This window comes from Pogonomyrmex barbatus, unplaced genomic scaffold (assembly GCF_055798465.1).
Source record: "Pogonomyrmex barbatus isolate J1 unplaced genomic scaffold, ASM5579846v1 scaffold3, whole genome shotgun sequence".
NCBI classification, from domain to species: domain Eukaryota; kingdom Metazoa; phylum Arthropoda; class Insecta; order Hymenoptera; family Formicidae; genus Pogonomyrmex; species Pogonomyrmex barbatus.
In genome coordinates this window covers 17,751,818-17,773,363 of record NW_028297127.1, presented here as the reverse complement: position 1 = coordinate 17,773,363, position 21,546 = coordinate 17,751,818, and the positions used below count along the sequence as shown (strand labels likewise).

General features: G+C 37.0%; 2 protein-coding genes across 10 annotated transcripts in view; both read right to left on the bottom strand.

Annotated features, from left to right (window-relative positions):
• The window catches only part of LOC148936117 (uncharacterized), a 133,058-nt gene extending 125,893 nt beyond the window's left edge, over positions 1-7,165 (bottom strand). Inside the window, exon 1 of the mRNA XM_089078901.1 lies at positions 3,205-7,165. Coding sequence (XP_088935027.1) covers positions 3,205-5,052 — 1,848 coding nt within the window. The 5' untranslated portion in view covers positions 5,053-7,165. The remainder of the gene's footprint in view (positions 1-3,204) is intronic.
• LOC105427841 (dystrophin, isoforms A/C/F/G/H) overlaps positions 1-21,546 on the bottom strand; it is a 409,642-nt gene that overhangs the window by 224,516 nt on the left and 163,580 nt on the right. The gene's annotated exons all lie outside the window — the stretch shown is intronic.

The following is a 21,546-nucleotide window of genomic DNA, read 5'->3' as shown; positions in this document are numbered from 1 at the left end:
GAAGACCTCTAAGGAATTGTAATATAATGTTTCCTTTTCATCGTAACAGTCATAGAATATATACAAAAATTGTTCGTACCAATTAATTTCAAAAATAGAATCTGATATTTCCTCAAATTTACTGTTGTAAAATAAAATGAATAACCAATATATAAGATGAATAACCAATATATAAAAATTAATAATATTTACCAATTTTTCATTAAAAGTCAATATTATTAAAATAATAACAATATTGATAATCGATATCGATATTAATAAAACTGAAATAATGTTTTGTTATAAAACAACGCCATATTATTTATAATCAATATCAAAATAACAATTACGATTTTTCTCGTTTTCGAAAACTTATTCACAAATGTAAAAATTATCTGTAATTATCAAATATATCAAGTCGCAAGATATGTCCTTTAGTTCATGGAGAAGTGGCATACGATATGTATGTTACCCACGTTTAATCATTCGCTTCGAATTGATGGCCTACCACAATATCGTCGTTCATTCATTCATTCAGAAACATTAAGCGAGACCCAACCAAAAACTTGTCGAGGGTGTTCTTAGTAGTAGATCTCATTTACATTCATCGGTGAAATAGTAGTCGTACCTATGCATATATACCAGTCGTGCAGTCGCAATCAGTGTTTCTTACGCGACAGACTCAACGTTCATTTACTCGCGCTTTGAGTCGCGATATTAAGACTCCAATTAAGCAGCCTCGTCGACTTGGAAACTAATATGCCATTGGATAACCCCAACGCGTATTCAGAACGCACATCGGTGTATTTCGGACGTCAATGTGAGGAAACTACCAGGAAGATCGCGTCTCTCCTCCGCGTCCGCCATCTCTCTCACCCGGTGACGTCGTCGTCAACATAGAATCAAGAGAGATACATAGTCAGTGGTTGAGGAAGCTATACGTATAATGACGCGGCGTGTGTCCTTTGAAACGAGTTGCAAACAGTGACTTGCAAGCACTCGGAAGGAAAAGGGTGGAAATGGGCGGTTGAAAGAGAGGAATCTCGCGGAATTACCGGAGGTCGTAGTTTAATCTTAGCGCTGCCATCAATTCCGGCGGAATTTAATCCCTTGCCACATACTCGTTATTTTCACCAAGAAACGGGATCGTCTTCCATCAAAACGACTCGCGACGACACGCCGCGACCGCAAAAATTGAAATCATGAGACAAATCGCCGCGAGACATTGATCTCCGTACATAAATTAACAAGGAATTTCGCGTGTTTTACATAATATTCAAATTCTGAAAATATTTATTTATTTTTTTTTTTTAAAGAAATATATGTGTATTATAGTATTTTAGTATTTTAATATTAAAGGGATTAAAATATTAAAGGGATTAAAAAATCATATGTTTTAATTACATTTTCGAAACTTTTAAAAAACTCAGGAAAATTACGTTTGTTGACAGAAAGATAATAATATTAATATAGTAATAAAGATTCACAGTTTATCAACAAGTAAAATAGAAATTTGTTGTCATTCTCTCGAGAGAAAAGCGATGTTTACCGGCAAGAATGGATTTTCTATGTCTACACGCGCGATTTGATTATCATTCATTGTTCAACCGGATTCACAAATGAAAACGAGGAAAAAGGGTGCCGTTGATTCCGTATTTATATGAGAGAATTCATTTTCTAAGGCAACAATAAATGTAAAACGTAAATTAAAAACCAGTAAGCGCAACAAAAGAATGCATACAATAAAAAGTACTTACTACCTGGTCTTGAAAAGTGTCACAAAAGCATTTGAGGAATTAACCAGAACAATTCCTCAGGACTCTCTTGCGGCAGCAATTTAGTGTAAAATAGTTCGCACGACAGTTTCGTGCCGTGAAAATAACACATTCTCGCATGCACCGCGAAAATAACATTCCCGCATTCTACCAAAGGAAGATGTATATTTTCCGCAAGATTATCGTCACATAATTCTTTGTACAGCAATTTTTATTTCCCACAGATTTATTATATATATTCGTTAGTTAAAACCGAAATCAAAAGACACGAAAATATAAGATATATAAGATACACATATAACACAAGATAAACATATAATTTACCGTGTATTCTCCTTTAGCACAATTTTTCAACGTTATCCTCATAAATGATACGATATGCAATAGAAACAGACAAATCTCGTTAACTTGCCCAAAAAGCTTCATTCGCTGTGAAGTCTCAGAGAAGGTTCCACTTTAAAAAATTTGGTCATTTTGTCGTTGAGTGACGCCATCTCCGCCGCGAATGGAGTTTTCGAGTTAACATCTCTATCTCCTATGCATTATGCAAGATGCGCGCGCATGCACATTCGTCGCACCGGAAGTGGCGGTAAATCGGATCTGAAACTCCCGATATATCGCGCCAACGATGCGCCCTTCCACCCCTTTACGCGTTTGCATATAAATAATATTGCAAGATGGCGGTACCGAATCATAAAGTTGCTACGAAACGTGAAGTTGCGGTTTGACTACCTTGCCTGTCTACCTGCCTACGTACAGTGTTTTCGATCGATCGTCTGTGCAAGTGAAAAGCGAGAAGCGTCTCGCATCACATATATTTTTCAGATCCCAAATTTATGTATGACCTTCCATCGAAAGATCCTAAGATAGAATCCTTCCTCATCGTCGAGCGGCGCACATTATCGATTTAAAGCGCAAACTGACTTAGGCGTCAAATCGCTCCCAAATTCAATAAACTACTGAATAGCTGGATATCTCTTACATCGAAAAAAATCAGCTCGTCGTTCAATTTGCCGGGAAAGCTCTCATGAAGAATTTTATATAAGTTTTATTTGGATATTCAATCTTACTATGTATTTTACTAAAAATTAATGTATACATTAGCATTATAAACACAAATTTAAAAAATCTTTTTTGCGGATAATTATTTTTCGGCAAAGAAAATGTAATATTAGATTGTGCCATGAAATAAGAATATATATATATATTAAATGAAATGTTGTATTAATATAAATTTCTCAAGTAAAAATAATCGAGCATCTATTCAACAATTAATTTAAAAAGACATAATTTTCTCTAAACAAAAATAAACTCGTGGTAGCATGATATTTATTAGTAATAAATAATAATTTGCAACATGTAAAGAGAATATAATGTTGAACTTTTGATAATGTGGAGTATACAAGTATGCAATATTATAACAAGGAAGTATAATGTTGATAAATCATACCGATTGACTGACCTTAGCGAATCTCTCCTGTGTATCGAGAATCTCTATGAACAACGAAACCTTATCATCCATGATCTTGAAACCATTTCTCGGCTGCGCCAATAACTGTTGTATAGCCTGCGACGTGGTGAGTGGCGTCGCCGGGCTCGTTGCCGGCGTGGAAGTTCTCGTACCGGTACTTCCACTACTGGAGTTGCTATTGTGAAGATGAGTGCAGCCAAGAAAGATTGGATTACCGTTCGGGGAAACACCGCACGTGAACGGCCGGAAGGGGAGACCGTGAAATGTGGGACTAGGTCGCGGAGCGGATGTACGAAGCAACGTTTGAGCTGACGGCAGAGACAATCGTCGCACGGCACTCTGATTCTGCTGTTGCTGTTGTTGTTGTTGTTGCTGCTGCTGCTGTTGTTGATTCTGCTGCTGAGATTTCGACGGCGATTTAAGAATTTGATAATCGCTAGCGGCTGAGGGTAACGACCGGTATCCGGAATCCGAGGGGGAAGCGGGTGGCATCGGTGCTCCTTGCGGTGTCGTGGCGATACTGTGAGGTCTGGGACGAAGGCCGGCGCCTAGTGTCCAGGTGTTCGAATTTCCAGGATTAGTCAATATACTCAGACAGGGCCCTTGTGACGTGGGCGTGGGTGGTTGAGGATGTGGCATGGTCGAGGCGTACGCTCTACGAGGTATGGGTTGATGTAGAACCAACCCGGAGGCACCCCATTGTATAGGTTCCCCTGGTGTGCGAGCGGACGCGGATACGCTTGTTGGTGTTGCTGTTGTAGCTGGAGGCAAGCCTGTTGCAGCTGTAACGGGTGTTGAGGCGATACTGTGAGGCCGCCTAGGTAAGGGTTGTTGACCGTTCCATAAAGATTGGGGTGGTACAGCGCTGCGAGTCGCGGATACCACGACGCTGCCGCCGCCGCCGCTGCTGCCGCTGCCGGCTGGTGGACCATTACTCCTTGGTTCCTGTTGACCGTTGATGCTGCCATTGACGCCATTGTTGTTGCCGGTGGGTAGAGATACTGGAGTACCGGCGACCGAATGGGCGCGCCGTTGTACCACTCCCGGTACACCGCATGCGGTTGCATTTGGTGTAGCACCTGAGCCCCACGCTGCCGATGCTGCTGCTCCTGGTGCTGATGCTGCTGATGGTAGTGGTGTCGCTGCGGCTGCTCTACCACCGAACTGACCAAGGGGATGTTGGACACCGTGGAATGGTGGAGCGGCAATACTATGAGGACGCCGCGATGCTGCTGGGTGTGGTAACCCGTTGGGTGTAGAGCGAATTTTATTTGCGCCGGATGCTGGTATCGGGGCAGGTGGTGTGTAGAGGGGGAATCCGTGACCATTGTGACTCGGGCTACGGGTGGGCAACTGATTGATCGGGGACGATCGCAAATTGTTATGCTGCTGTTCGCTCTGGTGTTGCTGATGTTCGTTGACGGAGCTTGCTCGAGCTGGGGTGGAGGGGTGTGTTGGGGCCGGTGGAGGCGGGGGTTCCAGCAGATTTTCAAGTTCTGCAGACAACGACCACGCTGAGGGTATTGCTGATAGTGGTGGTACTGTTGGTAACGCTGGTAACTGGACGGTAGTTGCTGGACCGCCACCGCCACCGAGCTCGGCGTTGTTGATTGCGGCGGCAGGATTTGGCGAGGCGGACTTGTTGACGTGTGCGGTGCGTCCACCGCCGATGAGAGCGGTGACGTGCTGTAGATGACGATCATTCAGGCTCGCGCGTCCGTTCACATTGCGATAGAAGCCGGGACCCGGCGCGAGGTTCAAACTCGTCGGTTTTTGTTTCACTCCGCCGTTGGGCTGCGGAGAGACGGCGGGCTTCGGCTCGCCCATTTGGTTTTATCGGCGCGAGGACACAGCCGATCAGGTGTCCAAGCTCGCGAGCATCGCCTTGGTCGATCGCAATCCCGCGAGTACCTCGAATTATGAATCTATTGATCTCTCTTTAAGCGCAAAATTCTCATGTCAAAAGTGTCTAACTCGCAATATCTCAATGTCGAAGATAATTTCAGACGAAGAGAAGTCTCTCTCTCGTTACTCTAAACTATTTCAAATATTAATACGATTGGCGCGAAATTACTTAAGTGCATTTGTATGACATTTGCTTCATGTAAGAAAATCGATAAATTCCGCGCTTCTAATAAATTCAAGACTAAAGTTCATCTGCATGATATTATGTTGGATTCCACAAGTTTACATATTTATATTTCTGTTGAATCTGTATTAATAATTTTATAGGTCGCTCATAATTCGATGCAAAATTCGATATTTTGCGAAGCAATGGCACGGATTTGTTTGTTTGCCGCTTTGTCGTTTTGTAGGCCGTTTAAATTTCAATCACTAGCTTTGACAATTCAAATAATTTCAGATAATCGATTTTGTGCCTTTCCACGATAATCTGATATGCACGTGTATAAATGCGTAAATCACGTGCGCCACAATATATTACACAGTTGTTATTAATAATAATAGCTATTCCATTGTACCGTCAATTAAAATATGTAGTCATTAGCACTTATATATCGGTTTTGAATATCACTTATCAACCAAATATTTATTTTTCAAAAAATTCGTCGTTTCGTGATAATTATTTCAACTAAATCTTCAAGCCATTGTCTCGTTGATTATTAGCGTCACGATATTCTTCACTAAAGTTCAATAATTTTTAATATATTCACTCTAGAAATGACAATATTTGCTAAATTTTCTAAATATATTTCAAATCAACTACGGACGCTATAACTTTTGCTGATGATTATATCGTTGATATTCTTCACTACGCTATTCAGTAAAACTATTCTTCTATCCATTGTTCTAATATTCTTCATCATTATTTCGATTTTGAATTTTTTTGTTAAATAATAAAAGATGCAAATGTATATCTAAACACGTGGCCGGTTGTTTAAATTGTATCAAGATCTTTATAGATGTCAGCTTTAATCTATTTAGTGAAGAATGCTATGAACCTCGTCTTTGTTTAATATTTTCACTGAATTATCGCAAAATTTCATCAATACATGTATTCTTCTTTCAATTTACATCACAAAAGATGATCTTTATTACACACGCACTGTACACTATTCATCATCTGGATTTTGAGATATTTAAAGATATCGAAGAGAGATCAATGTAACGATCTGTATTTTTAATAATTTTGGAATAAAGAGATATTTTTATTATCATAACAATAGGCCAGTCATTTTTCCTCTTCAATAAGTATTTCAATTTCCAAGGGTTTCCGAATGACTATTGTACTCTTAGAATCGCGATCAAATACGTATCATCTTTCGTCGATCTCTTCCAACTCTTAAGCGTTCTTCTCATTATCATTCTTACGGTCATCTTTCCGGGATCACTAACGCACTGAGTTTTGTTCACTTCCATCCATTCACATCTTCCGCGCGAGCCTTCCGACAATCTTCTCGGATATCGTATTCTTAATTCAGTCGACGAGAGCCGGCCGGGCTATGGTGACGTTCTCAAACTTTTCCGACCGACAATGTCCATCGTTCGCGAGTCGATGGTGGATGGCATACTCAAGACGAAGAGACACACTTGCCGCCGGCGATCTTTCTGCGGGCGAGCGACGCGAACGCGCGATATTTCCTGTTCGGCGAACGGCGAACGCGTGAGTTCAATGTGCGCGGGTCAGGAATCGAAGAGGGAAGTTAGGGACAGGAGGTCAGTCGGGTGAGACTGACGCGTGGCTGCCGTGCCGGGGGCGGAGTGGCGTGCTCCTCTTTGGAATACGGCGGGATTCGAGTCGCGACGAGGCGCACGCCTGCGCCGCACGGCCGACTACTACTCCCGACGTCGCCTCCTCCGCCTCTTGTCGTCCTCCTCGTCCATCTCCGTTCCATCCGTCTTCCACCCCGCTCCCATCTCCCGCTGTACTCTCCCCCAGGAACATCGGCGCGATCCTGCTGCTCCCTCCTGCCGCTCACTCGTATCTTCCGCCGATTCCGCACCGACGACGACGACGACGACGACGACGACGACGACGACGACGACGACGACGACGACGACGATGTTTCCATTTCTCTTCGAAGGATACTGCCACTCGTATCGCCGCCGCTCGTCTAGCAAAGCGATAGAGAAGATGGACAGAAGAAAGGAAGTGGAAGCGAAAAGAAGGAAAACCATGTTTACCCCTTTCAGGATAACAGACATTGAGGACACATCGTTCCACTCGTGTTTCCCTTTCGCCGCAAATTTATAGATATATTTGCCGGTACATTGGTCTGATTAATTGGTAATTTCGGAAATCAAATTATACAAATTACGCTGATACACATTTAACTTCCTTTGATTGCAATTGCGATAGTAAAATGGTGGAATACTCTTGCTCTTCGCAAATTTCCATCAATTAAACGCGTCGAGAATAACCATTGCCACGATGGATATAACTACTGTAAAATATCGCGCGAATTTTGTATGACGGATGAACAACCATCTTCAGCATATTCCTGCACGCGCGAGATGTAACAGTATGAAAAAGTAGTAAAGAGAAAATGAAAGAGTGAAAGAGGCAAAATGGGATCTTTATCTCCGCAAGGACGATGCTCACTGATATTCACAGGATACAGTTTCCCGACATCACTTCCATTCCTCCGTACATACCGGACTGTTTTTCTTACGACCATCTCCGTTTATCCTTCAGCTTCGCTTCGCTCTTACTATTTCCGTAATGTATACAGCATACGTCGACCATTAGAGTCCTCCTTTATCGGATGGGACGAGAGACGAAGTGTTGACTACGAAAACGCGCCGAACAATGACAATATTCGTAGGATGAAGACAATTCTCACGCGGTAAAAATTTCAAGCGTTACTGAATCATGAAAGCGACCAGTGTTTGTCAAAATTAAAATTGTTTTCGATAGATACATGGATGATCAGAAGAGAAATTTGACCAAAAGAGACATATTTTTTTCTCGTTCATTGATACAATACACAATCTTTTGGAAGAATAAAAAAAAAATTGGACGAGAAGATGATAAAATGAGATTGCCGTTAACTATCTCTCCGAAAATGTTGCAAAGTATCACCATCTGTCTCACAGCCTCTCTATCTCATATAGTTTATCTACATAGAAATGCGTAATGCAAACAGCATACGTCGTCTGAATTCTCCTTTCACGATCTGGGTGTAGGAATCTCTAGGGTGTAGGAATCTCAGATGCAACTAAAGCGCATACACCTCAATCGCGATAACGGTAACGATTTTCACTAGTATTTTTCCTGAGCATGCCAAAAAAGCAAAAGAAACAAGAATTACAAAAACGAAGAATGTAATCATGCAAATTAGGCACGCTATTCTCAGTGAAATTGTAATTAACTGAATTCCCAGTAATCGAGTTTCTACAACGTGAAATAAATTATATATAAAAGAACTTAACATAATTGCGATGTGAAACCAAAAATATATACAAACATAAAAAGGAATAAAAGCAGACAATATACCAAGTTTAAAATTTAAACAATAAACCAAGTTCAATACATTAAATTTTTAACTGTTTAAAGTTTTTCAATAAATTTCATAAATTTCTTTTGTTATCCAATTTTTTCTTCCTGACTGACTAGCTTCGATCGATTTTTAATCTCAAATTTTTTTCCTACTTTTTCGCTACGAACTTAGAGATCGCTTTATATTTTCAAATGCTAATTTTACATAAAATATGTTTGAAATATAAAGTACATTTCTTCCATATAGCTTTTAATTTTTTTTAATTTTTCAGTATAATAATCCACATAGAAAAGAGCTTATTTCTTTATCTGTATGTTATTTAGGTCATTTTTCCTTACTTTTGCGACGCATATTATCTATGTGTCAACACTTGGTCAAATCCTCTTTCTCGATTTAGGTACGTGGAACTTTAGAAGAGATGCACACGGCGTGGGCGAGGGTCGATGATGACCTACCTTACCGCGATGCCCGACTAGACCGAAGATACTGAAGGTACCGAAGATACTGAAGATACTAAAAACGGAAGATGAAATCTTTACGCGCCATCCCACGATTAAAGGTAAAAGATTAAAGCATTTCTTTTATAGCCCTATAAAAATGGTGAAACGGATGATTTTATGCGGTAATAATCAAAAAATGGATTGATTTTAAGTATTATCTGCTTTTACGGCGCAGAAATAAATAATTATGATTAATTTTATATCGCACATAATAGCAAAAGCGTCAATCAAAGATATCCTTTTATGTACAATTAAAGATCCAAAAGCTTAAATAAACTTAAATAAGCTTGCTATCGCATGAAGTAATGTTTGTATATTAATGTTATAATACATATATTATAATATATATATTATAACGGTTGCTAATGTGCATAGTGCAATACTATTGATATTTAACTAGTAAATAATAACTAAATATTATTGAATTTCCTTAATCTAAATTGCATTACAAACAAAAAATCTATATATCAAATAATACTATGTATCAAATAAATTAGTTCAAAAGTAGATAACAAACCAAGAATAATTTAAAAATTTAAATAAAATTTTGTACTGTACAAATTTTGTACTGTACAAAACATATCCTTTTCTTTCAGTTGGCTTAAATATTACCGTGACGCAATTTCATACAAATAAAAATTTAAGAAAGAAAAAAATTAAATTTTTATAACTATATGGATAACTCTTTTTTATGTTACTTATTTATATTAATTAATTATTCATAATTAATTATTCATAATTAAAACTACAATTCTATAAAATTCCAGTAAAAATTACATCGAAAAGAATTTTAAGAATTTTAAATATAATGAATTATATATTAAATAAGTGTTGCTTAATTATCTCTTTGTAAGTCTAAAACAGTTTAATAAAACCAATAAATTTTTAATTTTTTGTCTTTATATTGTTTTCTAGTGCCATATATTAAATTTTTCTTCTTGAGAATAATAATTGAGAATAAGTGATGAATTCCCATTACATAGATTTTTAAACTAAATTATAACATAATTTTTTACATATTTTATATATACTATATTTTGTACACGCTTTTATCGATCGCGATGCCAATGTAAGCCGTACCTCCAGAAAGCACATATAAGTTATTGGTATCTTAAGTAATATACTCGAGCGGCATCAAACTCCTCGCATAAACAATGCATGTCGTCAAAGACTTCGTTGCTTGAGATAAATTAGAGTAAACAAAAGTTAAATATTAAACAAATAATTTCTCTAGTCTTCTTCAATTCTTCAAGTTTAAATGTATTCGCGATACACTTATCACTTAATTACGTATATTTCGTCATTAATTCAATGATCAAAATATTTTCATTAAAGATACCATACAATTTTTTGAGATTTAAATTAAATTTTAATATTGCACAATGTTGGATTTCTACTTAAAATGTGAAGCCAAACAAATTCTATTTCCAGATCCTTGTTATTTTAATTAACATTATTAATATTATTAATATTATATACTATTAATATTAATAATATAACTTTTAAGATATCGTTTGTGCGTTTTCATTGTACTTATTATAGTAAACGATGCAAGTTCGACAACTATTGATCGTCAAACTTTCGTAAATTAGCTGATGAAATAACGTTTCGTCAAACGTTTCTTGCAGGCTCTATGATTCCTTCTGGTGGTCTAGATACTATATCCGAAGCAACTATTTCCTAGCTGATAGATACAAATAGAAACGGCGATAGATTTGCGCCGAATACCGAAACTTATTCGATCTGGCGGCCGTCGAACGAGATTACGCGAAGTTCCGATGAGGCAGCGACGCCGTGGCTGCCGGTAGATAAATCATTTGCTATAATCTGGCGCACAAAAGCAAAATAATAAAAGCGCTCCGTCGGCGAGAGAACCGGGAAGCGAGCCGACGGAAGGAAGAAAGGAAGGAAGGAAGGAAGGAAGGAAGGAAGGAAGAAAGAAAGGACGAGCTAGTCTCGTCCCGACGAAGGAAAACTCCACAGTTAGATGACACTGGGCTTATATACTGGATATATAATCCGCTTGCAAGATACGCGAAACACGATCGAATCAACCTCAGATAGAAATCTAAAACTAATCTAGACATAATCATGTTTTTATTATTCTTAGAAGTAATCCGGAAAACGTAGCAATTTTATAAAAATTCCCTCGAGTCGCAAGAGAAATTTTCTATATATATATAAAGTAAAGGAAAGCACATTTTTTTCTTGTGCCGTTCAAGATACGTCCGTGTTATTATATGATTTGATATAAAAGAGATGTCTATACTATGAAGTTTACAGGATATATAAGTTAGTCACCATAAAGTACAAATCTATGGATTTTGAGAGGATAATCATTAGATATTATTTTAAATAATATATTTTATTTCATTAAAATTTTATTCAATTTCTTAAAAGTATTTCTTGAAAAAGTTAGATGAATAACTTATCAATTAGTTTTACATAATATATAAAATAGAATAAAAAAGAATAAAATAAATAGAATAAAAAAAATTAATCGACATTTTTTTTTTGTTAATGAAGATCGTCAAGCTGTCTCTCATAACATGCTGCCCGAAGTAAAAAGATGTTTTCAATAGTGACTTTAACGATGATATAACAATGAAAAAGTAGATTATCCCATGACGACGCGAGCTATAAAATCCATAAACGCAAAAGCCGGAGGCAACGAAAGAATATACAATAAACTAAGTGGTTGAAATGTAACGATATAATTCATTGAGACAGTTTGAAATGGTAATAACTTTGGCGATTTGCAGTTTAAGATTCTAAAAGCTGCAATCAAGCAGTAGTATATTATATTACTGCTTTATTCCACCCCCCCCACACACACACACACACACACACACACACACACACACACACACACACACACACACACACATGTTCAATATGAATTACAAAATAAATTCGCATTACTTCTTCTTCTTCAACATCTTTCAGATACATATTAATTACACTTGCATGACGTGATAATATTATCCCTTTATTGTTTTATCATTACTGATAAATGCCTTTATGAATAATTCGTCGATAGCAAAAATCACTAACCAGATCGCAAAATTTGGATGATAAATTTTGCTTTAACGAATTTAATCTTTATCTGTCGGGTCTATAAATTATGAATCTATCGCAGGTATTTTCAAGAATGAACACTTGGGTCGTACATCATCCACCATTTACGAACTAATTTGGCTTGCAGGTGTCGTATGTATAACCGATTCGTGTCGTAATTAATTCTACCGCCGACATACTCAGGCGATTCGTTCCACTCATCGCCACTCTCGCAAAGTACTCAGCGAATACCGGTGGAGCTTCCTACGATCACGGCTCTCGTCGCAGATATATCATCGCGAATTATATATCGGACGTATAATGAATCTTTCAAGACAGAATACGTATTTAGGGATTTCCTATGCGCCCATACAGAGCGGCATTAAAGTTCCAAGCAACACAAGGGATTACTGGACCAAATGTTGACCGAGATGCCACAATAGGTTCGTTAGTAGACACACGTTAACCACAACAGGCAGGAAGCGCTAAATGAGGAACGAACAACAATCCGGTCTTTGAAGATCGCTTATAAGCTTGATTTGTATTACATTTTCTAACATCAATATTTGTCTCATACAAGGAAAATCGTATTATTTTTCACAAAATTCATAGGTTAATAAATAATAATTCGAATCTTCGAAATTTTTTCCTTTTTAAAAAAATATAAAATTTGTAATATAATTATTCGATATACGTAATTAAATTTCATAGACTGATATTGTATTTGTCATGTAATAGTTGTGTGTTAAAATTAACTCTATATCAAAAGTGTCTACTGATTTCTTCTTAATTTTTGTCTGTTAATGCATGTTTTATATACATTATATATACGTGTCAGATTTGTAAAGAATGATGGATTTCCCAACTTGGCACTTACCAAGAAATCATCCGTCATCTTAAAAAGACAGCATCTTCTAATTTACAAATATATTCTCCTAAGTTAGCGCCGTTTTTGGCGTAATAAATACGAAACTGAAAATGAAACTTCTTCGCCAGCGCAGAAAACCGCGAAGAGAATAGGCTGGTCATAAGAAACCAAACTCTTGTCACAATATTTCATCCTCCTCCTCGTTTTCACTGTTCACCCTCTTGCTTCTTCTATTTCCGCAATCTGATAAAAAGTTTCACGCTTATATGCGCACATATGGCATACTATATATATTATCATTTATCACGTACGTATTTTAGAATGTGTGATATCTATACTCGTTCAAAAATTATTTGCCAATTATTTAAGAAATCTTTATTTAAAATATATATATATATATTTTTTTTTTAAATATAGATTTTTTAAATAATTGGCAAATAATTTTTGTAAGAAATTTACTTTTTCGTTTCTCTACTTCTGACTCTCAAATATTAAAAATTGTTAACTTCTAAAAACTTCTTTCGTTTCTAACACATGCGTGCATATGAAAATATCCAACTCGGCCATATTACATAAACGATAAGGGTTGCTTGTGGCATCGCGTGAGTACGAGTACTCTGGACTATACTGGGTTCGCTTACTCGTGAGTATTTTTATGGAACGAGTGGCTTTGTGAAGGGAGAATGGCTAGAATAAGTGCTGCCATGAAATATGGGTTACCGAGTTAAGGGTGAGGAGGCAAATGAGGGTAGACGTCTGCTTTAATGATACATCCTCCGAATCGCTTCTTTTGCGAAATCTCACTCAATTAAGTTTCTGCTTGGCTCTTATCACTAGAACCTTCCCGCTTTCCCTTACTGATTGTAAGCTTAGGCACGACAAATTGTTGCGAGGAAAGCGAGTTTGATTCGAATGGTCGTAAAAAGTTTTGCGTATCATATATTTTCGCGTCGCAAGGTAAGAAATATATTCTCAAAATTGTATAGAATATGCAAAACATTTTTCATCAAATCTTATTGTTTCATATTAAAATATCAGTATAAAAATAAATATAAAAATTTTCGAAATAATGTCAAAAAAATACATTTTTAATCAATCCATAAAACAAGATCAATAAAAGAATTTAATAAATAACATTAAGTGAAAATTTAAGCGAAAATTTAAAATTGTTTAAATTCATATATCAACATAATTATAAAAACTGTTCAAGGAATTAAATTTCATATAAAGATTTCATACTAATCTAACCTATATTAATACGTTTATAAAAGTATTTAATATTAATCGTAATATAATGTATAATCAGACAGATATTGGCAAGTTCTATCATATTTGAATATTTTCCCTATCTTCCGATAGGTCTGAATAACGCGTGCAATATTGTTGCATATCGACAGATCTGTAAGCTGGTAATCGGATGTTCCACTTTAATGCAACAAAAATCTCATCGTCCATTAACGCCTAATTGAAATTCTCTTTCACATCAGCAAATCCATGCCGTTTTGTAATTGAACAGCGTGGGCTGGATTTTTGCATGGCGATTATATTTTATGCGATGGCGCGTGACCGAACATTCGAATCTTTCAATTACCGTTGAAACCAATTAAAATTCACGGCTTTGCCGTAAAAGTTAAGTTTCCAGGCGAGATATGATAACTTATTATTGATAAAGCGAACGCGAAGAAACATCTCGTAGAAACTTTACGCTTTAAAAAGAAAAAGATAATAATTCGCAAAGAAATGAATTAATAAACACTTTAATCTCATACATGCAAATAAGAAATTACTTAACTTAAATCGTTGTTTTTTGTTATTTGATAATGCACTTACCAAAATAAATCCATTCCTCTTTTTCAATATAATGATAAAATGTACACCATAATTCGCTTACCTGAAACAAACAAGATATAGAAAATAATCAATACAACATGTCATTATTTTAGCATAATCAGTACATTATCATTATGAAAATCATCATGACGAAATATAAAATGGTATATATACAGCATGATATAAAATGTAACACAACACAATATATAAATCATGTTAGTAAACAATGAAAAATAATTTTGCATTAAAATTTTAAATTACAAAGCACCCCACTACTCTGTACTTAATTAGTTTGCGGCGGCGACACACAATAACAGCTGTTTCGTCATTCTTTTGACTTTTTATGCCACGTCTCGTCCAAGATGAGACAACACAAAGTTCAAAGTTCATATCTGATGACAATAGGTGCCCGTGTTGTGAAAGAACTTGAGAACAACAACGCTGCCACCATCACGAATAAAGTTTTTTGCCGTGTACCTCTATGTCTCCGCGCCGAGCTTTGCCATCAATCTAACTGCGGAATTAACAGCCCGTCAGTAATAGCACTCGTGCTTGGATTTGTTATCGTATACTTAAGCGAAAAGTTAAAAATATGAATACACATAGATGTATATAATCAAACAATTAAGGCTAAAAGTTCACGGAAATTAAAGTTGACTTATCCTTTATTTCACAAACAATTTATCCCGCTAAAATAACATACCGAATTGCAAGATAGGCTTTGTTCGATTCTCACGATTCTTACATTTCCTCGACATTCGATAAAATAAAAAGGGGCAAATATATTCATTTCCGTTTCCGTTTTAAAGGAAGAATTTTTGTGACCACCTCTCGTAAAAGCTCTCGCGCAGCTTTTCTCTCGCATAGACCAATCTTGAAAAGTTTCCAATGCCTCGAATTCTCGGCTATGAGACTTGAGTCGACGGCAAAAACGTTCTATCCATTACGCGTTAGGACGATCGAAAAGTATTTGAGGTCGAGAGAAAGTTTTTCCATCGTTCATCAGCGCACTGCCTGTCTCGGGGGAACCATCGGGAAACAGTCCGCGGCTAACACAATAAGTTACACTACATAAACTGGAGCCGTAAAGCGTCCGTTCTGATAAAGAAAGGACAATTTTTACCGGTCAGCCCATGATACAGGATACGGATCCTCCTATGCATAGAGATAAAATTCCTATCATCCTTTGCCAAGATCTCTCGACTTGAACACACACAGCGGCGTTCCGATCCACCGCAATAACTGAATTTTTCTGTGACGTCTCAGTGGCCACCGAGTTTTCATCGGTTCGCCGCGGATTCTGTCCGCAGATATGCAACGGAGAAGAAGTTTTGCGCCGCGACATTCTCGTTTGGAATTTTTCATTTCCCCAATGACGAACGACTTCATACAACGAACCCGGGTATGTTCCTCGTGCGATTTCAATGCAAGATGTTTGCATGCTAACCGTACCTGAAACGATTGTGCGAATAGGAAATACCAGCTTGAAGTAACATTGACATGCACAATCGCAGCTCTCATTCAACTTTTGTTTCAGTTGAAGATTTAAAAAAAAAAATAATCTTTTAATTTGTAACAATTAAAGGCGAATTCAAAAAAAAAAATTTATATAAATTTCAAACAATAATTGCTACATGCTGTTATACCATATTTATTTCGATAGATATTCGCTATTGAATGCAATCAGGTGTGGTGCGGTTCGTATTGGATAAAATCCGAATGACAGGAAAAACCAGCTCTGAAAGGGAGGGCGCCTCGTATTCATGCCGAAGTCTTTTTCATCGCTGTTCACCGCGATTGTTCGACGCGCTGTTTCAGCGAACGCTGATTTGACAGCTCATCTGACCTTCTGATGTGTTGTCTCGATTTCTCTTTTTCCCTGTGTCGCACCTTTCTATCCATTGTACCATAGTTACTCCGCCGACTCGATTTTTTTGAATGATCCGTCCATTAAATCAGCGCCACGCTTCATCGGAATATCTCATCGTTGATTCAAAAAGCGCGAGTACTTCTTCGTTCATAATCTCACGTAAAATTAATACTCTGAATTAATACTCCCAGCATTACATAATATCGTCATAATCTATTTCTGACATTTTAAATTTAATTTTAAATAGAAAAGTAGGTCATCGTTCGTGAAAATAAAAATATTCGTTAAATTATTTTTGTGGCAAATATCAATATACTAATTAGGCAAAATTAACAGAACGTAAAAATATTAAAAATTAAATTCGGTACCGCGCGTTTAAAAATCACGTGGCGAAATATCGTGAGAATTACGCGGGATTATATTAAAATGAGGAAGTAGGATTTTAAAAAATAAGATTTTAAAAAAATTTGAAAATATGCAGTCAACTGAATCACTCACTGGACAGATTCAACGTTCGCTTCTCTGAATAATACAAATGTGTACTTTTCTATGCACTTTGATAGTAGGTTCTACCGGCAAGTTACCGCACATTTATCTCGGAACATTTTTTTAAAACCCCCACAAAATGCGAGACTGTTTGCGGCCGTTACCAAGAGAGGATCTCTACATTGCGAACATCCAGGCCGCAATATTAACGTTCGCGTTCCCATCACGTGCGTTTCATTAAAACGAAACGTGCCGACTGTTCGACCTCGCTCTGTCAGATTCGCATGCGGGATTGTAAAAACGCATTGCGTAAAAGCGAGTAAAGCATGTAAATCCATAGTGTGTAATGAAATAAAGTAAAACAAATTAAACAGAATCGCACTGAGGTTCGATGGCAATTCGAATCAATAATGCGCTTTGTTACATGTTTCAATGGATATAATCCAGGTTCCGCAATCTAATATAACAGCTTCGTAGATATCGATCGAGTAAATGTGGAACGACAAATCACAAGTAGCTTATTCCAAAGCAATAAATCGTCCATTTTACATCGATTTTTCTTTCGATTAATAATATTAAAAATATAACATTTGAAAACAAATTTCTTATATTACGCTTAAATTCAATACATATTACTAAAGAATTAAAATATAAAATGTGAGCTAATTTTTCTATAAACGTATCGAAAAACATTAATTATATTGTTTTTGATAAAATTATTTCGCGATTGTGCCATTCACATCGTGACGTATTGCAGCGGACACGTAATTTAAAGACGATTGATTTCCTTGAATGTACAACGACATATCGTACAGTTACGACGTTGAATGTCACGATGTAATTCTTTCGGCTTGTTACGCGACAGTGACGACATAGATTCGTAGAACAATTTCTCGAAGTCTCCAAGGATTCCGCGACGAGTGGATGTTTTTCAATTTGGTGTCCACTAAGGACACAACGGGGAAGAGGAGTAAGGAAGGAGTGAGGAGTAGTGAAAAAAAGAACGAGTGGCGGATCTTCCACTCGTCGGCGGCAAGATAAACGACGGAAGGGCTTTAAAGGGGGCCTCGCATGAGAGATAAATTACCTTGTCCGGCAGATGGCCCCCGATTTTTAGAAGCTGACTACGAGGAGGAATTGCGGATGGTAACTTCCACTCACGAATCGAAACTAACGGAGAAACATTCATGTTCGGAAAACATAATATTCTAACATCTTTATGATTATAAGTGAAGTATACTAATGGCGAAGGAAATTTTCTCAACGTGTTTTGTAATGAGGCTTAATAATATCCTAAAATTTATTGAAAATAAAATAAAATAATTTATTATATATAAAAATTCAATTTTGTATTGTTAATATTGTTTCGTAAAAAAAAAAATTATTATAGCGGAATAATATCTCCAAAGAGAACGATCAGAAGAAATCAGTGAGGAGAATAACGAAGCCTACGGTGCCATTAGTTTCGTGTCGACGATTGTCGATACCAAAAGAGAATTGTTCATTCGATCCGAGATAGCATCCGAAGAGACAACGAAAGGTAGACGGAGTTAACGACGTAAGAGATAGAGAAGAAATAAAAAGTAGTGGAAACCTACTCAGCAGAGAGTGCAACTCAATGACGAAGAGCCGAGGCTCCAGAAATGGCAGCTTTGATATCAAAATAATTGAGTTTATTCTTCTTCCGGTAACGCCAGAATGCACATTTCTTTCATCTACAGCGGTCTCTAATGGTGCAATAGACGAGGATGGTCCTGTCTATTTTCTAAAAATTTAAAGTGTTTATTGCTTTCTTTTTATCCCTGTATCTTTTTCTCATATGTACACACAAGAAACGTGTAAGGTAAATCATTTTTTGAAACAAAAAATATTTTTAAAGAAATCCCTCAAAACATAACCCGTTTTTTTGAAGGAAGTTAGTTAACTGCAAGCCGCACGTAACGTGTTCAAGCTCGAGCGAGTTTACTTGACGATTTCAAAATTCGGAAAATGTGATTTAAAGCTTCTATCGAAAACTCGTTTCCGCTTGCCGGCTCAGTGACCATATTCACACGCTGCTTCCAAAGTTTTCAGTATTTTCGAGAACGCATTTCCATGAATGTATTGTAATACATGGTGAATTTGAACGCTTCCCAATAAGTTTCTTTGTACATTCACGGAAGTTTTTTATTTTATGGAAACGCCGTGAGGGACCACCATCACTGATGATGCACTCAACTTTTTGTCGTAGTTGGAAGCTATGGCATCATTCCGACGATAACTGTATCCCCCCCGGCTACATCTTACGAGACTCGCCGAACCCCTTAATACGAAACATTCCCGTGGAATTTAAACAGAACAGCGCGTTTAGTCAAACGCCCAGGGCGTATCCCGACCCTTTACGAATAACTGGGGCACATACTCTCGTGCATTCCCTTCGTTTATTCCCTATCTCTTGATCGCTTCATTCCCCATCGAACATAGACAAGGAGACTTGTTATTATCAAGTACCCTTCTCAGTATAGAGTATACTAAAAAAAGCGGCACTTTAATATCAAGACATGAAAGATAGTAAATATTTTAACCATAGCAACTCCATGTACAGTAGCTTCCCTTCCTGCTCTAAGTAAAATTTATATTCATAAAAGGTTAAACAAATAATTCTTTTTCCACATCATTTATCAAACGTTGAAAAATATTAAAGACACACGTTGGAATAATATGTATAGAAGTGCGAAATAAGTGATAAGTTTAATGAATTTTATTTCAATTTATTCGATCATTTTACGGTTGTAAATTATCTCGAAAAGGTTTGTAAAGGCGAAATATCTCATCCGTTAATCCCACGTAACCGCAGGTGCGACTTAACGATGACGGTAAACAGGCAAGTGTCGACAGCTGGCGTGAACCGAGATCCCGCAGGAATTGCACGGGAAATATATCATGAATTTCGCAAGATATTGCATATTTCACGCATATCGTTAAAGCTATGCGCTCCGCGTATATTTCGCGTATACATAGGTTTGCATGACGTTTGCTCGTGCGAAAACGATAATAATGGCAATAAATCCGCTCCCGCCGCGCGTGGCATAAAATAACTCGCTTACGTTGTTCTGATTGAGATAAATGAATATTTTTGGGAACAGACTCTTTAATGTTGAGAAGTTTCTTGCGACAAGATAAAGACAAGCAAGGAGAACTTTATAAAGAAAAATACCTGGAAAGGAGAAATCCTTCGTTAAAATAACGCAATGACTACGGACTCTTGGGAAACGTCAACGTCTACAGTCAAGCGGATGTTCAGATTTTTTCCGAAATTCCTTATCTTTTGACTGCTATCTCATATAGAAATCGTCGCGGGATTTCAGAATGTCGGCTCTTCAAAGATATAAGATTGACCTGCTTCTGTATCCAAAAGAAGATTTCAGCGACCTTTTGCAATCGCGCTAGATTCCACTTGACTTGAATTTGCAAAACATCTTTTGTCTGATATTATATTGTACGCAAGTTTTTTTCAATTTCTTCGTATGTTTGTATTATCAACGAATCGTGAAATTTAAATCGGGTTATTATACAGAAATCGTTCCTAAGAAAGTCTATCTGGAATATTTATGTCTTTAAAATATTTAATATAATTTTACAGTTTTAAGAATTAAATTTAATAAGATACATTATTTCTTTTGTATACATCCGAAAAATTTAACAAAATAATTATCTTTTAGAAAAAAAATTATTTAACTATAATAACTTATCTTTGCGAAGAATTATTAAGAAAATTTCTATGACACCAAAATAATATTAAAATGAGATTAAAAGCGCAACTCAATGTAGACTAGCGAAAGTAGCATAAGTTCATTGTCATAATTATTGTTACAATATAACAATTAACTTGTTACAGTGTTGAACAGCGCTATTTCAACTCATCCATTAATTTTTTCCTTTGTTCCTAGTTGTTCTTATCCGGCTGTTTAGTTTCTCTCCCAATCGAGAATACGTAGGCGTACAAAGGGGTGGCTTCTGCAGCGGACATGCGACCCGATACCGTATTCGCAATACAGGGATACTGGCGCATCGTACACGAACAGACACGACGCTGGTGATTATACGGTGAAAGTACGAGACGATATTATAAAGTTGCCGGTACATACAAGCCGCCAGACAACGGCATCTGCACGTAACGTTATCTCGATAACCCCCGTGCATCCCTCGACGTGCAAGCACACTAACACCGTAGCATGAAACGACGGACTATCGGATTTGTCCGGCTATCGA